The sequence below is a fragment of the Vidua chalybeata genome, chromosome 12, assembly GCF_026979565.1.
Source record: "Vidua chalybeata isolate OUT-0048 chromosome 12, bVidCha1 merged haplotype, whole genome shotgun sequence".
In the NCBI taxonomy this organism is placed as follows: domain Eukaryota; kingdom Metazoa; phylum Chordata; class Aves; order Passeriformes; family Viduidae; genus Vidua; species Vidua chalybeata.
In genome coordinates, this window is record NC_071541.1 from 15,842,031 (window position 1) to 15,862,550 (window position 20,520).

A 20,520-nucleotide genomic window follows, 5' to 3' on the forward strand; every position below is an offset into this window, starting at 1 on the left:
ATTCCTGATTCATATAAAATAGCATTTGAGACATGAGATTTGCCAATATGAAATAAGACAATTCATATTTCCAATATAAAATAACACAAACTGGTATAAAAATGTAAGTTGTCTTTAAATTAATTCATATTGTATTAAATAATTCATTTATATTAAATAATATTTATGAGACTACACAGGTCACATCACTGAAGATCTCACATCACCCTACTTATGAGATTACAAGTAGCAGAAGTAATATTAGTGTACAGCTGGGGCTGTAAGAGCAGACAAGGCAGAATGACTTCAAGCTTCAATTTAGTATGAGAAGTTCTTCCATCTCCAAAGCACTTTAGGTGCAGGGCTGTACAAAATTTCTCATTCCAAGGAGCTATAAAATTCACTGTACAGACTGAGATATTACCACAGTAGGATCCCAAAGGCATACAGAAAAAGACTGACCTTAAAACACAGTCCACAGGTTCAAATGTCTTGATTTTTTGTACTACTAACAAGTAAAGAAGCAGCAACTGTTGTAAGCATTGACCATACATCATAAAGAAGTTTCAACCCTCTGCAATATTTGAAGCTTTACTTCATAACTAACTCCACACCTGACAGAAAAGAGAAAAAAAGCTGTAGGACCATTCAGAAGAGAGAAATTTAAAAGGCAGTGAACTACTGAATTCAATTAAGAGGACAGGAAAACGTAGAGTTTGTTTGATTTTGACAGATTTCAAAACAGCATAAGAAGAATCAGCAAGACACTATCTACTCCTTCCAGCCTGGCAATGGACACAACTGCCCTTGGCTATGCAAGGCCACTCCCTTCCCTTCACTGTCACATTTTGGTTTCTCTATGGTAATTTTTCAATCACCAAATTCTCATATAAAGTATCTTTGGTAATGGTTTCCACGTGGGAACTACCAGAGTTTAGAAAATAACTACAAGCTGAAGGCCCTGACACTAGAAAGCATTTCAGCCTGGGCACTGAGGTCACCAGAATGAACTCCACAATGCCATTGCAGTGAGGTTTTTTTAAGCAGTCTGAGGATCTGCAGAGTTGCTCCATAATTAAACTAAAAGCTTTCAACTGCACACATCTGAGCACAGATTTTTCATACCTTGACATTTTATGGTCCATCCAAAAACTGCAAAGGGGAACATTGATGATTATAAACCTACCACTTGTACATTCTGAAACTGCCCAGTTCAGATCTTAGATCAGTAATATAATACACCATTAGTACACCTAAACCAGCAGCCTTACACAGAATTTTAGAACTTCTGAACATCCAAATTTTCATCAATTCAAAAAAAAAAACCAACAAAAAAAAGAAAACAAAACAAAAAAAAACCAAAACAAAACCCAAAAAACAAAACAAAACAAAAAAAAAAAAAAAAAAAAAAAAAAAACCAAATCAATCCAGAGGTTGACATTGAACAAGTAAAGAAAAAAGGTAAGAGGAAAACATTGGAATAAAAGGAAGTATTTACTATCCAATGAAGACATCTTCAATATGCATAATTCCTTGTAAAAAATCTAATTAAATATATTTAATATTCAGTTGCAAGGACAAAATAATTTTTATTGAGATAAGTTAGTTCATGCTGGCATTTAAAATCTCAGACAACCCCAAAAAACAATGGAATGAAAGCAAGAAGTTTTATGAGTAACCTTATGAACTGCACCATCAGTGATTGTACTCAACACCTTCTGCAGACAATGCCCAAAACCTCTTCCAGCCAAGGCTTCAGAGTATTTCTGACAAGTTAATCAATGCCCTCAGACAGGAAGGATCTGCTGAATGAAATAATCTCACAGAGCCAGCAGGGACACACGCTGTGTCTTGCATTAATTTACTTGTAAACGTCAGGATCTTCTGTTCCCCACTTTGCACTTCAAACAGCAACAGCTCAATCCCTCTGCACCACACTGTGTTCTGCTCCACAACACTCACACTGGGGTTGGTCCTTGCTCTAGGGTTCTCCTCAGCTTCTGGGTATTTTTATGGCATTCATTGTTGTGGTTGGTTTTGGGGTTTTCTCCCCTGACCATCTTCTCCCCAGTTAAGCAGCACCCATGCCAAATAAGAGCCTTCTAAACCACATCACACCTTCCTACACTGCCCAGTGGCAGGAAGGGGAGCTCTCTACATGCAGTCTGTCAACCAGGTTATGTCAGGGGGTGCAGCTTAGATCTTCAGAGGCTGTTTGAAGAAAAGCTTAGACAAGAACGATTCATAAAGAGAAAATTATTCACCTCTCTTCTGCTGTACTGACCAGTTCAGAAGACAAAATAATATTCATGTGGCAGTTGTCAACATTGCCACTCCCTTATCAATGCTTTCAAACACAAGTGGAAACCTTTCTTCCACATAGATCTCATGGAAAAAAACACAGCCCTTTCCTGCAAGCACATACAAGAACTGTTTGTTCTGCACAGGAGCAGGTCATGTTCCTTTCTTCAGATAACGGGAGAGGAACTGGCTCCTGACAAAGTGGATGAGCTTGGTCTCTGTGCAGAACATCGTAACCAGGGTTGCTGCAAGGCACAGGGCACCCGTGCTGATGTGGATCAGCCTGGCCATCCAGCCCTTGTCACAGCAGAACAACACCTACAACAAAGAAAACAAGGCATTGCAGGAAAACCAGTCAGCACAAAGTGCATTTCCTGTCTCAGCAAGAAATAAGGTCCAACACCTCTGTCCAACACATCAACATCACTATCAAGCCAAGTGCGGTTGTGCACATGCACTGACCCTACAATAAACCATCTTCAGGAGTCACAACATTCGCTTACTTAAGTTCAGCAAAAAATAACCATTCAGTAGATAGCTGAAGGTAAATGAGGAAGCTGCTGTTATCTAGCATGCAGAAATATGTTAACTGAGATGAAACAAAACTCTGCTGGCGTTATCAGGCAAGTCTGCTACCGTACAGCAACATATCAGGCTATTTTCTAACAAAACTGGAAATCTCCCACTCCAAAATATAAAATTCTCCTTTCTCGGGCATAATGGATTTTCAAGCTGTCAAATTTTTGTATATTGAAAAGCTCCAATCCCCTTAATAATGAGCCTGCACAATTACCATCTTGTACTGAATAAATGTATTAAATGTGCTCTTAGCAATTTCTGGTTTTCTTCTAGTTCTGGTTATTACTTGTTTTTATTACAGAATTTTTAATGCCAGTTTCTTGGTGCCACTGCAAAATTTCCATTATTAATAACGAAGAACATGGATTAACTACATGCAGCAGAAATGTGTTAAATTTTATTTTACTTGTCAGATCCACCTTGTACAGGTGGCAGAGAACATTGATACAATGAGTCTCTTAACAATATATCCTGCCTTTCTGTAATGCAAATCTCCCAGCCTACCCTCAAAAGCCTGTTTTCCTAATGGCATTCCCCTTTTTGTGGACACAAAAGTCACCTGACAGCATCATGGTCAGTGAGAGCAGAGAGGAAGGAGCTCACCTCTGAGAAAGCAGTGACCACAGCACTGAGGATGTAAAGCAGCAGCAGAGCTGGTGAGGGCAGCAGGCCTGTGAGGGGTCTGTGGGTGCTTTCTCTGAAGTAGTGATGGATGTAGTGCGTGCTGTGAGCTATTCTGATGCCCATGTTGAAGCAGTTGGCAAGGATAAAGCCCACACTGCCATACCACTGGGTCAGGAAATAAGAGATGCACAGAAATATGAAAGACAAGGCCAGCATAACAAAATTGTACCTAGGGGAAAAAACAAAAAGAAGAAATAATTTAACAACGCATGCAATTCCAGCATTCATTTACTAATATCTTTTATTTTCTAACATCAGTAACAGAACTTCTCTTACCATCTTCTAGTGAAAATAAATTTGAGAAATGAGAGGATAAAAAAAATAATTTGAAAGACTAGAAAATACATCAACCAAATTAAACCAAGAACTACATTATGTGAATGAAATTCTATTACACTAATCAGTTGTGCACTCATTGCAGAAAATCAAATTTAATAACAATTATTAGTAATGTAAAAACTTGTGCATTTTTTGCTATTTTATGTTAGGAATATATTAAAGAAAATGAATGCTCAAGAACAAATTGGCACTTTATTTCATTTCTGTTATAAACAGTGACTTGGAAAATTAGTGCACATTTTAAAGGGGTGGTGAAAGCAGCCCTTGCCAAGTCAAAAAAGCTCCCACTGATTGTGGAAAATAGATCTCACTGAAATTAACTTGAAAGGGCTACATCAGGGACAGCCTAAACACAGAACCAGGAAATAATCCAGGCTGGAAGGGCTCTCAGGAGGTCACCTAGTCCAACCTCCTACAAAGCAGTAAACCACTGGATTCACACCCACAGCTTGGGCCATTCCTAAGTGGATGTCCAGTACCTGTACATGAAAAATGTTAATAGTTGTAAACTTTCAGTGAGTCAAGTGCTAGTCTTAAAAAGTGTAACTTCAAGCTCATCTGTGCAGAAAACACACATTTAAATTACTTTACCAGTTAGTGATGTGCCTAAAGCTAAATTAACAATCTTTATTTCTTAGTTTCTGACCTTTGTTACCCAAACTTTTCCACTTTTGCTAAAGCTTCTATATCTGAATCTAAATGCACACAGCCTAGCAAGGAGTTGCTTTTCTGTGGGGCAGGATATTATTTTGTGCAAAAGCACCAATTCCTTTTTAAGGTCAGCACAAATAAATTCACAGGAACATTCTGTAGACGCTGTTTCCTACCTGTCCACTTCTTCTTTGCACATTAAGGCAGATGTAAAACATTCTGTTACTCCATTGACAGCAAGAAATAGGACATACAATGAGTAACACCGGAGGAGATCTGGACCTAAAAAACACATTAGAAAGAGAAATAATTAATGATATCTTTTATCAGACCACTTTGTTTTTACAGGCACTGATACTAAGAGATAGAATTTGTAATGTTAATGCTAATAATGGAAGCTTAAGTTCATTTGAACAAGTTTCCTGTCTAGATATCTCGACAAGAACACAAATAAGCAAGACAAAGGATTCTGATGAGCTAAATCACAGATTCCAATAGCAGTTTCACAGGAAAAAAACCTCAACTGCTGATTTATAAAAGATTCATAATAGCTGTAGGGGTTTTTTCTTAAAGCATGGTGGTTTTTTTGCCAGGTCTATAAATCTTTACCTGTTCCAGAACTGAGCATTGAGCCTCCATAAATATCCAGAGCCAGCTGAGAATAGGCATAGCCAAAAACAGTAATGGTGAGGCCAATCAGGAGCACAAGTTTCAGCAGCAATTCCAATACATTTGCAGCCATAGCAACATCATCCTGAAAAAAACCACAGTAAATCACATGAACCAAAATCAATGCAATAATAGCCACTCTCATGCAGAAATGCTCCTTCAGAGAAACAAATCGGTTTGCATGGTGTAAAAAGGTGTGAAACTTATCCTTTGTTATAGAATTATCCACACACATGCTCTTAACTTGGTAACACTTTTTACAGATTTATTATTCCACCATTTTTTCAGTTCTACACACCAGGTAGGTTTTATACCAAATATACACACAGAGACACCTCCCTTAGCCCACCACAGACCAGTAGCACAGGATTTAATTGTGTGCTGATGTGCAATTAGCAGGACTGCTACAGGCTGACCCTCATGAGTGATCAAGAATATGACTCTATGGAACAAAGCTCTTCTTCATTAATCCTCCTCATATAACTCAAACACAAGAAAAATCCAATTCTTTTCTTCCCAAAGTGCACTCTTCAGACACATTACTTAACAGCTACATTTAAATAAATAAAGTACTTCCAGATAGCATTTATTTACTAAATTTCATGGTTTAAATAATGGCTTGCTATATCTGGAAATACACAGTAGAGTAGGCTTTCCATCACACTACTTGGAGCAGCTAAAGTTAACTTTATTGATGCAAGGCAGCACTACATCACTACATATTTTCATTTCCATTTCATTATTTTACCTATCCTCTTTTTGGTCCAGTCTCACTCAACATTTTTATTCTCCACTTCAATTTTAACAGCCTCAATAAGCAAATCTAAACACACATTTCTGTCCAACGCACTTCTGTGATGCAACTTATCTGTAACAAAAATCAAGCATTTGACATGTAATTAATCCAAACAAACATACCTGCTTCTGATCCTTTACAGTCTTCCCTCTTTCCAACACTTTAGCAAAAAATACATAAAAGCTCTCCTCAATAGGCAAGAAGATAAACCTGGCCACCAGTGAACCAAGGTTATTCACAACATCATATACACCTTAAAAAAAAAAAAAAGCAATCTCAGAGTTTTAGACATATTTTAATTCCAAATCTTTAATAACAACATGAAATCTAATTTAACATCTCCAAAAAAAAAAAAGAGAAAACAAGTGGTATTTAGTGCAACATTGAAGCAGTATTCTCTAAAAATTCTGACAGTCAAGCAACTACACCTTAAAATTGCGAGGTTTGCCCATGGCAAAGGTAAGACAAAAGCACCAACTAAACAGAAGTGAATCTAGAACAGCACCAAACCACACTTTGAACTGTTGCTGCAGAGGAATTTAGAGGATCCTGATAAAGTTCACTGAATATGAACAGGAATGTAAGGATTTACTGATACAGGAGAAGAGACAGATATAAATCTAGTGATCGTCCATGGCAGGGGGCTGGAACTAGATAACCTTGAAGGTCATTTCCAACCCAGGCTATTCTATAATCTTAAAGTTTATATTAATCATTCCCTGAAATGCAGCTCAAAGGCTTTGAAACATTCTCAGACTTTCAAGCTATCTTCAAACACTAAGTCATTTTCAGAACCACATGAAGAGCAGTGACTAAGAAAACTCTGTCACCATTCCACAATACCATCACACTTACCCTGATCTCCAAAATTTAACACGTTCAAAAAAGTCATCACATATCGTTCACCTGTAAGTAAGTCCAAAATAAAGAACTTCAGAACAAGCCCCTAAATCTTACCCAATACTTATTCGGGCACTTCCAATATGAAGTATTCAAGAGAAAGTCAAATAGCACAGCACCTAGTTCTGAAAACCTTCAAAAACTCCATTCAGGTTGGCAATCATGCACCTCAGCTCCCACCACCCAAGCTTTCTGAAGCTTTAAGTCAATTTTGTAAATAGCTTTCATGAGCCCTCTTCCCTCACACTTCTATGTCAAGCCTCACCCTCTGTCAAAATCTGTTTCAAGAAGGATTGTTTGAAGAAACTCCATGTCAAGCGTGCTTCCTTCCAGTTAACAAAGGTCTGCAAAAAAAAATACTGAAATGTAACAAATGTGATTGACATTACAGAATAGAAATAGAAAACAGCAAGGCAGTGCAACACTGCAGGGTAGCTCTAACTGCAGTGGTGAGGAAACCCACAATGCCACAGTTATTAACCACTGATGTAAAGTATTGCTGAATTCAAGCACCAACATCACTGATCTGGCAAAAACTGGTTCCCTTGTTGAAGAGTGCTGCTGCTGGAAGTACCCATAAGAGCATTCTACAGAAAATACTGATCAAGATTAGAGTTAGGGAAAAAAACACTCAGAGTGTTTAAGGTGCCAATATAACTTCCACCCTCACTGGAGACATGAATTGTTCACTGCTCTTCAAACTGTCCTTTTAAGACTTGCAACCAAGAACCACCTTTAGATTTTCAATCTGTAAATCTTATCCAGAATGTGGTCTTACTCAATGAGTCTTTTCTTTCTTTGCTTCATTTTTGAGAGATATTTGTGTATCTCTAGGATGCTGTGGAACATTATGGTTATTTTGTGCAGAGATCAAAGTACCAAAAATCCACTGTTACATGGTTCTGGTTTGTTTTCTGTCTCAGATGCAGTGATAGCTGGTCATTGCCCTGCACAGTGCAGATGGTCTATCTCCAGTTAATGTCTACTAATATTTCGCACACACCAAGTCAGCAACAGTAAAACCTGAATCACAAATTCAAGTTTCATGAAGTTTTTCTGACAAAAATTTTACTAATATAAACTTCAAACACAATTTCTATACAATATTTTTAACTTAATCAATCTTATCTTCTAGCGTGCAAAAATAACCCCAAAACCACTCAATTAACTCCCCAGTCTAAAAGCAACATTCAAAGTGCCTTCACGTGAGATTTTAAGAAGAAAATCAAGAAATAAATTGCACAACTTACCTCATCTTCCACGAAGCTAGGTAACAGAGCTTTCACTCTAGCAACTGGAAATGATTTCTTTGTGGCTTCAGGAGATCCCAAAAACATCACAAAATGAATTACATAGCACAATACCAGAACACTGACATATAAAAGCTAGGAAAATCAGGAAGGAGAAAAGAAAAACAGTGAAACAAATTTAACTTAGAAATGCAGAATTATATACTAGGTAAAAATACAGTGAAAAGAAAATGTAAGTAGTTCTTATGCCTACCAAATATTAAACTAGGTAAGGATTTAACAGTTCTTAAGAATGCTGTTGATCTTTTTATCTTTTTTTAACCTGTAGGTTATCATAGGCCTTTGCTCATTTTCCTGCTTTATTCAGCATTTATAGAACATTAAAGGTCCAATTATAAAGCAATTACTCAATCAAAAATCAAGCTGACAGAGTAGCTACTGCCTACATCTCTCACCTCATAGAACATTTCCAATTTCCATCAGTTATAAGCGATCTACAACAGCCAGGGCAAAAACTTGAAGGAGAAAAATTATCCCTCCTTCATTGTCATCAAGAAAAAGTTTTAACCTGAATTAATTGCACTTGATTAGCACTTGATTAGGCTGATAAGGTTCTGTGTGACTAGAATAACATAACCTTATTTGCAAGATGTACCTTCACAGATGGAAGGTGTTTCCTTCTACCTCCCTTTAGCTCAATGTCAAAGCACCAAGTCAATAATGAGTATTAGGAAAATACCAAATATAAATTCTAAATCTTAAACCTCCCAGGAGCTTCTTCTCTCAGCTCCCCAAAGTTCTTCAGCAGGCTAAATGTCAAAGGAAAATTAAAATTCAGCTGAGAGAGAACAAAGGGAACTTACCTGAGCCAAGGAAAAAATGTAAAGGCCCCAGTGAGGATAAAGGATTACTAAAGTAACTGTCAAAATGCATTTTGACACTACTGAAAGGCTTTCAGCAATTACCTTTAAGAAACACAAAACAGAGAAGGGTTATTTGCTGGCAACTTAACCACGTACACAAGCTTAAAATACATATGTTTAATGCACAGAATTGATGTAGGAATGTAAGATTTTCAAAGTCAGGGCAGTTTCTGCTGAGCTTGCCAGCTTAGATTGCCATTACTCTGTAAGTTTTCTATTCTAGCATTTCACAGTTCCTCCATTGCATTTTCCCAGTTCTTTGTACAGGACATAAGGGATAAAATTTTGCTTGAGACTATCATAGTCTCAATATTTCACATAGAATTGTGGAAGCAGTGTGTCTCTCCCTCCAATCAAAACCTGTGTTTCAGGATTTAAGGATCTTGAAGGTAATAATGTCTAAATAAACCAACTTGCTTGCTTTAATGGGTACAGATTCCTGGGTATGTTACAAACCAGGCCACGCAGTACTGAACAGTACACACAGGGGGTTTTATATGCTTGAATATACAAAGATCTAAGTCAGTAATCTGTTCTTTTCAGTAGAGATTCCCCCCACATGCACACACCCCACAGACTTTACTAACCTTAAGTCTCACAAACAAATGAGCTTGTGCTAAAACCCAGAATGGCTCTCCCAGGAGTTCAATAATGGCAGAAAGGCCAAATGCCACTACACCAGCCTGATAGTGAGGAACCACAGAAGGGTCGGGTACTTCAAGCAAGTGTAGCCAGACTAAGCCCAAGATAAGAGACCAAAACACACCAAGAGGGACTCTAAAAAAATATAAAAACTAATTAATGGAAATGTTACTTCAGCAGAAACAAAAAAAAACAAAAAAAAAACAAAAAAAAAAAAAAACAACCAACCAAAAAACACCCCACAAAAAACAAAACAATAAAAAAAAAAAAAAAAAAAAAACACCAAACAAAACAGAAGTTAGATTACACTATCACATATGGCCACAATGATTACACAAAAAAAGGCCCTGAGGAATTAATTCCCGTTTTTACCATACCAAGAATGAATATTTTCCTTTGTAATGAACACCCTTAAGGCACTCTACAAGACATAGAAATCATTTTTCTGAGTTGTCTGTTTTCTACTCCAGACCCATAATGTCAAATATCTGCACTTTTGTGCCTTAGGACCAAAAAATTTTGATCCCACATCAGCCTGCACATCCTGTTCTGCTGACACTGTTTCAGAAACACAGAGCTTCTGGCAGAGTCCATCAAGTTTTACATCATTGCAGCAAGATCTCTTTGACCCTGACACTATCAGACCCCTAAGATACTAGACATCAAGCTCCTAACACATATTTCTTCATGATGCTTCACCAAGGTTAACCTTCATTTGAAGTTATGCTTCTCTACAAGGAAAAATTTAAAACAAAAAAAGATAAAAGATGCACACAGTCAGTGTCATCTCTGTCATTTAATGCTCACTTGAAAGGCTATCACAGAGCAGAAAGCTGACTACAGTACAGCTCTGAGAACAGAAACAATGTATGTTAAATATTACTATTAGACCTCTTCCTGACAGGAACAATCCCTCGGTTTCATACCTGGATGCAGATGACCACACATAACCCCCCCTTCCTGGGCCAGATCCAGTTAACAGCTGGGCAGTTCCAGGGAAAGTCAGGTGCCCCCGTGGGAGAATACTATTTGATCATGCAGGGGTAGTTTTCAACCATATCAGGCAGGTAAATTTACTGCCCAGCCCAGCCCAGTTAGGGCTACACAGCAGCTAGAGCTGACAGAGGGAGAAAGCAGAGAGAATGAGGAACCAGGAGGGAGAAACAAGCCATAAAATCCACTTTATCCACACTGCAATGCATGACTGCTTGTTGCAGTGTCCTGTGGAATTTAAGCTGTTCTGCTATAAACAGCACCACAGCTGAAAGAGGCAACCCTACGTCCTCCTTGTTATCTAATTTTGCATCTCTCCTACCCAAACATTTATGTTGCAGGTTCACAAATACACACTGGGTAATAAAAGAACAAAACTGAGCAGGAAGAGTAAGAAAAATCAAAGGGCTACATATTGGTGCAACAGGGTTTTCCTTCAAAAGCTACAGCCCAAATGAAACTCAAGCAACAGAAAAAATGGCACTTCTGGCAATGAACTTCCTCATGTGCTCCAACAAAAAAATCAACAAAAACCAACAAAAAATGCTAAAGGACCAGACTTGAGCAGCTTCCTACAACAGTTCTAGATCAGAAACATAACTGAGGCTTCTGAAATAATTACCTCAGTAAATAAACACTTCCTCTCATTCTGTGAGCTCCCAGACAAAAACGAGAAATTCTAAGGAAGTAAACTTTTAAAGGTATCTTACGTCAGCCACAGGAGATTAATTGTTTTGGTCCAGTTTCTCTTGGCACTCCCACTCAAACAAGCTCTGCGAAACGCCTCCCTGGCGAGGAAGACAACTGTTGAGTACAGCAGAGTCAGCCTGAAGGGAGTGAAAAGGGGGGGAAAAAAGGAGAGAAAACAATTTCTTTTCTATAAATTGTAAATCCTTAATGCGGTAGCATCAGTTTTTACACACAACTGCCTGGCAGACAAATTGCTACGTATGTGCAAACATGGTTATGTGAGCTAAAATTACCACCATCTCCTAAAAACAGAGGAAAAGTAATTTCCTGTAATGATTTTGATGATTCAAATGGCAAGAATACATGCTGCAGACCAAATGTGAAGATACAGTATATCCTATAGGAAAAGCACATTGTATCTAGTTTTTCCTCCCCAAACTTATGGTTTAAACACAAAAACCAGGCCAGTGCTACAGGTGTTTCAGGCCAAAACCTGGGGAGGCGTGAAATGACCAAACGCTGTGACACGGCCGAGAGCAGACTGCCCAGCATTAGTCAGAGCCTCGCAGTACCGGGCACGGAGCAGCACAAGCTGTGCCCCGCAGCCCTCACGGGTGCCCGCCGAGCCGCCGCCCCCTCACCTGACATTGACCACGCCGATGAGCTCCCGGGACAGGTAGCGGAGCGTGAAGGCGTTCAGCCCGAAGGTGACCACCCGGAACAGCACCTGTGAAAGAAGCCGCACGGGAAGCACCTGCGGCGCCCCGCCGAGCAGCAGCAGCAGCAAGAGGAGGAGGAGGAGGAGGAAGGAGGGAGGGGCGGCCCCGCACCTGCAGCAGGGCGCTGGACGAGGCCAGCCGGGCGGTCTGGCCCAGCACGTCCTGCGCCGCCATCGCCCCGCTCCCGCCGCCAGGAAGTGGCGCGGCCGCCGTCGCGCCGGATCCCGTCAGCGGGGCGGTACCGCCCGGCCCGACCCGGCCCGCCGGGGACACAGCGGTACCGGCCCGGCGCTGAGGGGCCACGGCGGCACCGCCCGACCCGGCCCGGCGCTGAGGGGACGCGGCGGCACCGCCCGACCCGCCCCGGCGCTGAGGGGACGCGGCGGCACCGCCCGACCCGCCCCGGCGCTGAGGGGACGCGGCGGCGCCGCCCCAGCCCTGAGGGCACACCGGGCAACAGGGCGGGACACTGAGGGGACACGGCACGGAGGGTGGCGCCCGCGACAAAGGGTGAATGGCCAAGAACTTCAGCCCGCCAAAAATGAGGGGCAGCGCCACAGCCCCGGCTCCTCCGAAGCCAGCCCAAAACTGCAGCCTGGCTCACGGCAGGAGATGCGCGGTAGATGCGGTAACATTCAACAAGCGCTGTTTCCCAAAGATTGCTGAAAAAGCTTCCGAGTTCCACCAATACTTTTCTAAACTGAGAGCAAGCCCACCAGCCTTCCCTGAACTACAGAGAAACACAACCAAAATGTAGGGAAAACATTCGCTGCAGGAAGGGGAAAGGATCTTCATTCTGTGAAGAAAAAAAATAAAAACAAATACCCAACACACACAACCAAAAAAAAACCCAACCAAACAACAAAACCAACCCAAAAAAAAACCCACCTCAAACGCACCTTCAAATACCAAGATGCAATTTAATAGCAACAGATTGGATTTGATAATACAGTACATTGAAGCCTGCCAAACAGGCAAGACTTTGGACTCAGTGTAAGTCAGAACAGTTCCAGACTATTTTGGATCCCTGTTTAAGCAGCGATATATAAAAAAGATTCTATCTGTGTTACAGATCATTCCCTTCAGAAGCACGGCGCTTCCAGCTCAGAGGTCACATTTTTCTTAGCAATGCTAGAGTTGAATAGAAGAGATTTTTCCTGTCTAACAGCAGCAGCTACAAAGAGGATGGGGGGAGGGATGTATTTGAGTCCTACTTGATTACAGCTTCTTCGTGATAGACTATGAACAGCAGGAGTTTAAATCAGGGTCTTCAGAGAATCTGGAGAACCAACCAAAATTCTTCAACCTCCTGCAAAGCAGCCACTCTCCATCAATTGTCTTCTGCATGAAACCTCCTCCTCTAAGCCATTTCACCCACCTCTTTATTCCTTCCATGTTCAGAGTAAAGCTTCCCAGGCTGCTTTTTTTCCCCCCATTTGGTCATTTTTCCTAATAACATTATTTAAGTAATCTGGAAGTGATGTATAGATGTAGATGTATGTAGCAGAGGAGTAAATCCTATGATAAACCACAAACCAACAAAGGAAAAAACCACGAGGGGATAAAAAAAGAGGACTGTTTTTCCATTGTAAAGATAGGGAAATGGGGAGGGACAGAAGAAACTAATCTGTGTTGAGCAATTGCAGAGATAGATTTTGAGTTATAGAAGAGTATTGATTGCAGCTAGAGGGGAGGAAGCATTACCATTCCCCTCTCCTTTAAGCAGTTTTCCAGTTATCAAATGAAAAAAAGCAACTAAAATATTGTCCTACCTCAGACTCTGGAGTTTGCTCTTGTGGCAGTAAAGGGTGATGGCAGAAATGAAAAGACTTCCAGTCATGTCATGGCTTGTGCTGATCTCTATAAAGGTGGATGAACTGGAGAGGATTAAAACCCGTTATAAACTACCAGATAAGCTGAACAGGGAAACAGAAATGCAGTTGAGGAGCATGAGGCATGCACCATAGAACTGATCAGGTTGGAAAGGACTCTTGAGGTCAGAGAGCCCAACTAGTCCAGGTCCACCACTGAACCATGCCCCCAAGCACCACATTCTAATTGGTTTTGAAATCCCTCTGGGGATGGTGACCCCACCATCCCCCTGAGCAGCCTGTTCCAGTGCGGTTTTGTTAAAGACATTTTTCCTAATATCCAATCTAAACCTCCCCTGACACAACCTGAGGCTGTTTGCTCTCATCTTACTCTTTGTTACTTGGGAGGAGAGACCAACACCCACCTGTCTGGAAAAGCCTCCTTTCAGACAGGTGAGTGATAAGGTCTCCCTTGAGCCTCCTCTTCTCCAAGCAGTTACCAGCTGTCTCTGCAGCTGCTCCTCAGAAGACTGATGCTCCAGACCTCTCAGCCATCTTAATTTCCCTGCTCTGGACATGCTCCAGCTGAAACATAAACTTTAAGGAATTTAGAGATTTTAGAGGAGCTAAGATTTTAGTTAGAGATAAGCCTTACTAGAGTTAATTAAAATAAATGAGTAGGCCTTTATGAAGTTAAGAGTTAGTAGTTAACTAAGAATTGATTGCTTGTCAAAACAATGTTTAGTTAGCTGGGTTTGTAATGAAGAATATAGAAATTGACAAATAGCTTTTAGGAACATGAGACAATTGTGGGCCTCCTCTGTTCTGAAACCAACTGAAGACAGGGAATGGGAGTTCTACCAAGGTTCATTTGTCATATTTGCATTGAAAAGGTAGAAAGGTCAGAATGAAGAAGACTTCATTTACTTCCTCATTTTGGGACCCCTCCCCATGAAAGGGACCACCGACTCCTTTCAAGGAACAAACTACACATGCCTAATAGCTTTTGGAATGATTAGCATACAAAGCGAGGAAGGGGATGTACCAAAATGATGAATATGCATTTGTATTTTGGGTATTCAATACTTGTATAGATAAAAGGACTCTGAAATCACCTGAAAGGCACGGTGTGTATTTGCACGCTGTCTGGCATCGCAATGAACATACACTTCCTAATTTCAAACTGTTAAAGAGTGTTTTTGTCTGTCACAGTTGGATATCAGTACTAGATCAATATCCATATTTCTTTAATAAATCACAGCATCTACCAACACTCGAGTAAGAAGATCTCATGTTATTTTCTCTCTACACATAAATATTTCTGTGACAAAAGGGGGTAACTTCAAGGACCAATTCATGAGGATTCACTGTGCTACCTGGAGGCAATGGTCTGCCCTTTCCAGGCATCTGCCACAGGCAACAGTAAGTGACAATGAGCGATGTTTCGTTGGACAATTTGGCTTGTCACCTCATAAAGCCGAAACAGAAACAGCCGCAAAGCCTGAGGGTGTGGGAAGAGAAGAGGAATAACTGCAACTCCAACTGGTTTTTACAGGAGGCGGCTCTGGCGCGAGGCGCCTGCGGCATTGACGCGGTTGGGCCGCGCGGTGGCGGCAGCGGCCCCGCCACGGCCGGGCCGGGCCGGGCGCTCCCCGCCCAGCGGCACCTTCCGAACTCTGCTGCGGGTTGGGTCCGAGCAACAGCCGGGACAGCCCAGCGGGTGACGGAAATGGGACACAGCGCAAGGCCAGCTCCGATCAGGGCCAGCATTTCATAGAACAGCCTAGATTGGAAGGCACCTTAAAGCTCATCTTGTTCCAAACCACCTGCCATGGGCAGGGACACCTTCCGTTAGACCGGGTTGCTCCAAGCCCCATCCAATCTGTCTTTAAACACTTCTGGGATGGGGCAACCACAGCTTCTCTGGGAAACCTGTGCCAGTGCCTCACCACCCTCACAGTAAAGAGCTTTTTCCTAATATCTAATCTAAACCTACTCTCTATGTGAAGCATTCCCCCTTGTCCTATAAATCCACGCTCTTAAGTCTCTCTCCATCTTTCCTGTAACTTCCCTTCAGGTACTGGAAGGTCACAGTTAGGTTACCCCAAATCCTTCTCTTTTCCAGACTGAACAAACCCAGTTTTCTCAGCCTTTCCTTATAGCAGAGGTGCTCCTTCCCTCAATTCATCTTGGCATCTTGGTGGTCTCCTCTGGACTGTTTCCAGCAGGTTCATATGCTTCCTAGGCTGTGGCCCCAGAGCTGGATGCAGTCTTCCAGGTGAGTCTCACCAGAACAGAGCAGAGGGACAGAATCCCCTCCCTCCCCTGCTGCCCACGCTGCTTTGGATGAAGCCCAGGACACAACTGGTTTTCTGGGCTGTCATAGACATTGCTGGCTCACGTTCAGCCTCTCATCCACCAGCACACTCAAGTCCTTTTCAAAAGATAAACTGACCTATCAGTTAACTTAATTTTATTTACAACTATACCTGAACAGGCTTAACAACTGAGTTGACAGAAAATCCTTGCTTTTAGTAACATAATTTTAGAATAGGTACAAGTTAAAGGAGGACCAAGTTCCTGAACTGGCACCCAGTGTCACAAAATCTTCTTGAGAACATGAAGTCAAAGCAATTGCTCTGATTCCCACAGTAGGCAATGCCCTCTTAAAGCATTCCTGCATCTTTTCAGCACAACATTCTTCACTTTTGGCTGCCCTGAGGCAGCAGTTTGTGATGGGATACTCTAAAATAGTTCACTTTTCTTAACAGCAAAGGAGGAAAGATTAACTTTTACAGAGATTTTTACATACAGAGTTAGCCTGCATCTGGAACCAAACTAGGCTGGATTTTCCTCCAGCACAGACCACACACTCCTTGATTTGGCACAATGGGACAAACCCCTGTTTTTTCAGAGGTATGTGACACCTCCATATCAGAGAGAACCCCTTCAATCTACACCAAAGTTTAGTTAGCTCAAAAAGACCAGACAATGTATAAACAGGCCTTAGAATGAGCTGGGACTGCTCCTTCAGAATTTAAAAAAAGGAAAAATGTTTGTCTTTCAGTAGCTTGGTATCTGTGTTCCAACTTGGGGAACGTAGGTAATTAATTACCCAACTAATAAGGTATTTCAGGATGAAAGATGGACTTTGACTTCAAATCACAACTTTTTTATAGACCAATAGTAGCCCAGAAAACTTAAAACCTGTTAAGAACAATTAGAGACCTTCCATAGTATCACCTCCCTCAGAGAGGAATTCCTCTTCTACAAAAATATTTCCCAAAGTAAAGACAAAGTGAGATTGGAACCTATTAGCAGGAACCTATTGAACCTATTGAATCATTGCAGAACTAAAATCAAATCCAGTATAAAGGATCATTATGATTCTGTATTTTATTAATACAAATAAATGCTGCATTTTAAGTTAGCAATGTATTTTCATTTCTTCATTTGATTTGTAGGTTTCCATTTCCTTTAAGGTCCCTTGAGGAATTAAGCTAGAAAATCAACTGTGCTATGAAATCATAGGCAGCTCTACCTCCTGGAATAGTGCATGATGTAATACAAAATGACAGACTGGTCTGTGAGCTAAAGACTGTAGATTTCTGCAGCTGCTGAAAAACCTTTTGAGTCAGGACTCATTTTGAAAACGAGCAAAGCAAATGCTCAAAACCCCTGGTGCTGGCTGAGCAACCTTCCCCCTCAATGTCACCCTGTCCAGCTGCTTCAGTGCACAGAAGATCCCCACAGGCCAGGGAGCAGCCCAGAGGTGCTGCTGCTGCAGCCAGCCCTGCTCTGTGCCCCTGCAGGCAGCATGTCCTGCGTTAAGGGCTGGGTGCATCTCCCAACCTCTGCCCACATCTCCATTCTGTCCCATAGTCCCAGCAGAGCAGCTGCACAAGGGGAGCTGTAGGGAACTGCTCTGCAGGGCTCACTCATCCCAGTCCCCCCCCAGACTTTTTCAGGAGCACTGGTCCTTAACACAACTGCTCTGCCTCTGCTGCAAGTCCACATTTTGCCATTTCATTAATGAGGACAAAATCATTTGTTCTCGGGATGGCAAAAGGTCATTTTTTCTATTCTGCTCAGAAGTCGTGTGCCAGAGGAGGCCAAATTACCTTGTCTGGTTTTAATTTTGTTTCTTTTTCAGAAAGAAAGCATAGAAGACATCAGTGTCTTTGTTCCTGATCATATAAAGCTTGTTCCCTCACAGCAATAACTAAGTTGGGGTCAATGCAAGGAGTCGCATGGAAACTTACCAGATAGGCACTAAATCTCATTAAGCTTCCTCCTCTCTCTGAGCACCTCTCTTGGCTCAGAGACATATCCAAGCCTGGGGATGCAACATTTCCAATGCAGTGCAGAACTGCAAGAAGAAAAATACGAGAGTCACGGGCCATTCACCAGCAAAGGACACATTAGGAGTTACTGCTGTGCCAGTTTTTCTTCCCTCCAACCAAAGTGTCCCCCAGAGGGCTTTTTTGATTAGTTCCCCAGGCCTTGTGCACTGAGTTAATCTCTATGAGCATGTTAAATGGTTAAACAAAAATTTGCATTTTTTTCCCTGGCTGCATTATTAGCTCAGCAAGGATTTCATTTATGTCCTTGCTTTGGGATAAAAGAATAAAGAGACTTTTTGAAGAATGCAGAAAAGTGGGTTTTCTGGGATATGCAATGTTTGAAAAAGCAGTGTCTCAGCTTTACAGCATAGCTTTTGACTTAGTAGTGTTCATTTTGCCTCACACATTTCAATACACTGTTTATATGTAATTTGATAACTGGTTTTGCTGCCTTATCAGTTTCAATTGTAAATTCAACTTTTACATATTGAAATATTTTACATATAGAGGACTAGCACTTTTTATATATGAAATAATATAACAAACCAATGTTCTACTCAAGGAAAAGGCAAAAATATGTAGCAAAAATACAAGTCATAGTAAAATATCAAGGATGGGATAGTGCTACATTTTTTATAACTGCTAAATAATTGACCTGCATACTTCACAGTATATTAGGCAGATTTTAAGAAATTGTATGTATTGATTAGAAGAGCAAAAACAAGTGTTCTGCACAATGTTGTCTGCTTCCAAAAAGCTTTTTCTTTTTTTTAACCTTTTCAATTTATAAATCTGTGACATTCAACAGACATTTTAAAGATCTACAAAAAAACACCTTCTGGTTATTTAATGTGGGAAAGCAATAAATTACAATATTTTGTCACAGGAACTGGCAAGCTCCTTGCTTAGAATTCATGCAAAATGAATTCTAAAACATGTACATAATTCTGCACCATCTGAACTGTCCTTTGTGTTCTAAATACTAAGCTTTTTTTTTAATATATATATTTATATATGTTCAGCTGAAGATGATTTCTGTCTTGCCTTCTTCAAGGGTAAAAACTCCAGCCATTTTTGCTGGGATCTGCCTAACAGTCTCTGTCTTACCTGTCACTTGACTGACTTAGGAAATTTGCATCAGCCCCTCACTCTGAGCACTGGTAGACAATTTATCTAATTGCTGTGTGCTTTAGAAGCCTATCAATATATGAAATAAGAAAACTACAATGGAACAGCTCTTGATCTTTTTGGAACATTTATCCTGTCAGCAATAATAATAAATAAGAAGTTCAATTGCAGATTGTTTCTTTTACCTTGCAAAATCTCACCACCTTCACTTACTGCTCGTGTCAGTTATGCACAAGTTCAGCTATCACTATGATCAGAATTGTTTCTGGAGGGTAGAACATCCCAATTCCTACCCTGCAAACCTGAATTATAAAGCTGGAGATGAGCAGGCGCTGAGGCAAAATGTACATTTTCCTCCTTCCTGTGCATTCTGTAAGATGAGCCCCAGGGTAACACTCACTGCTGCAGGCGCCAATGCATTGCTAGGGAACAGGCAGAAGGGTTTGCTGCTTAGAACAGCCAGAGTAAAAGCACAGGAACACATTCTGCACCTGTGAGCACTTGCACTTGAAAACTCTTTACTAACTAGTGCTTGGCATCTTTGCACTACAAAATCATTCCATGGGCTCCAGGCTGCATCCCTTGAGAAAAAACGTACTTGAAAGAGAGAGAGGTGCAAAAAGTCTGCACAAGAGATTTCTGCTTCCTGTACAAACACGTATATTCACCAACACTGTTCACTTTAATAGGCATATAGAAATAAGGCTCTGTTCATTAAAACACTTCACAGCTGCCAAGTATTCAAGCAGAATGATCCTCTTATATTTTAGAATTCAACAAGAAGTGTTATTAAGCTTGCTTTGACCTCAGGCATGATTTGTCTATGAAATACCCTTAAGACTTTTAAAATCAACAGTGACAATGACTCAATGAACACAATAAAATACACATTGTGGAAGGACACAACTGGCAAAGAGCTACTGAAATACATATGAGAGGAATGTGGATTCTGAAAATGAACTGAATGCAATGTATTCTTGAAAAATATTCCAGTTTCTCCTTCCTTTTTTTTCCTTTTTGAGTCACCTGGAGACTTTTAAAAGAAATGGAGACATGCAGGAGTTGTACTTAACAACCAGCAGGATATGACACAAAAAAGTGGTTTTGCTACTCAAAGTAATTC

General features: G+C 40.9%; 1 protein-coding gene across 1 annotated transcript; it reads right to left on the bottom strand.

Annotated features, from left to right (window-relative positions):
- Positions 1–1,543: 1,543 nt before the first annotated feature.
- RFT1 (RFT1 homolog) lies at positions 1,544–12,289 on the bottom strand. The gene is made up of 13 exons (XM_053953706.1): positions 12,227–12,289; positions 12,038–12,123; positions 11,417–11,533; positions 9,659–9,848; positions 9,012–9,113; positions 8,149–8,283; positions 7,164–7,242; positions 6,854–6,904; positions 6,121–6,251; positions 5,143–5,287; positions 4,710–4,815; positions 3,463–3,712; positions 1,544–2,598 (listed from the first exon to the last, which is right to left on the bottom strand). Exons 1-13 carry the CDS (start codon positions 12,287–12,289, stop codon positions 2,434–2,436), a joined length of 1,620 nt encoding a protein of 539 aa, XP_053809681.1. The 3' UTR covers positions 1,544–2,433.
- Between the last annotated feature and the right edge of the window lie 8,231 nt (positions 12,290–20,520).

Excerpts from the sequence above, each read along its gene's own strand:
- RFT1 (XM_053953706.1), bottom strand. The coding sequence starts at position 12,289 with ATGGCGGCGCAGGACGTGCTGGGCCAGACCGCCCGGCTGGCCTCGTCC. Across the intron at positions 9,849-11,416 it reads ATTAATCTCCTGTGGCTGAC|AGTCCCTCTTGGTGTGTTTT; the intron begins GTAAGATACCTT and ends ATATTTTTTTAG. Across the intron at positions 5,288-6,120 it reads CTGTAAAGGATCAGAAGCAG|GATGATGTTGCTATGGCTGC; the intron begins GTATGTTTGTTT and ends GGTTTTTTTCAG.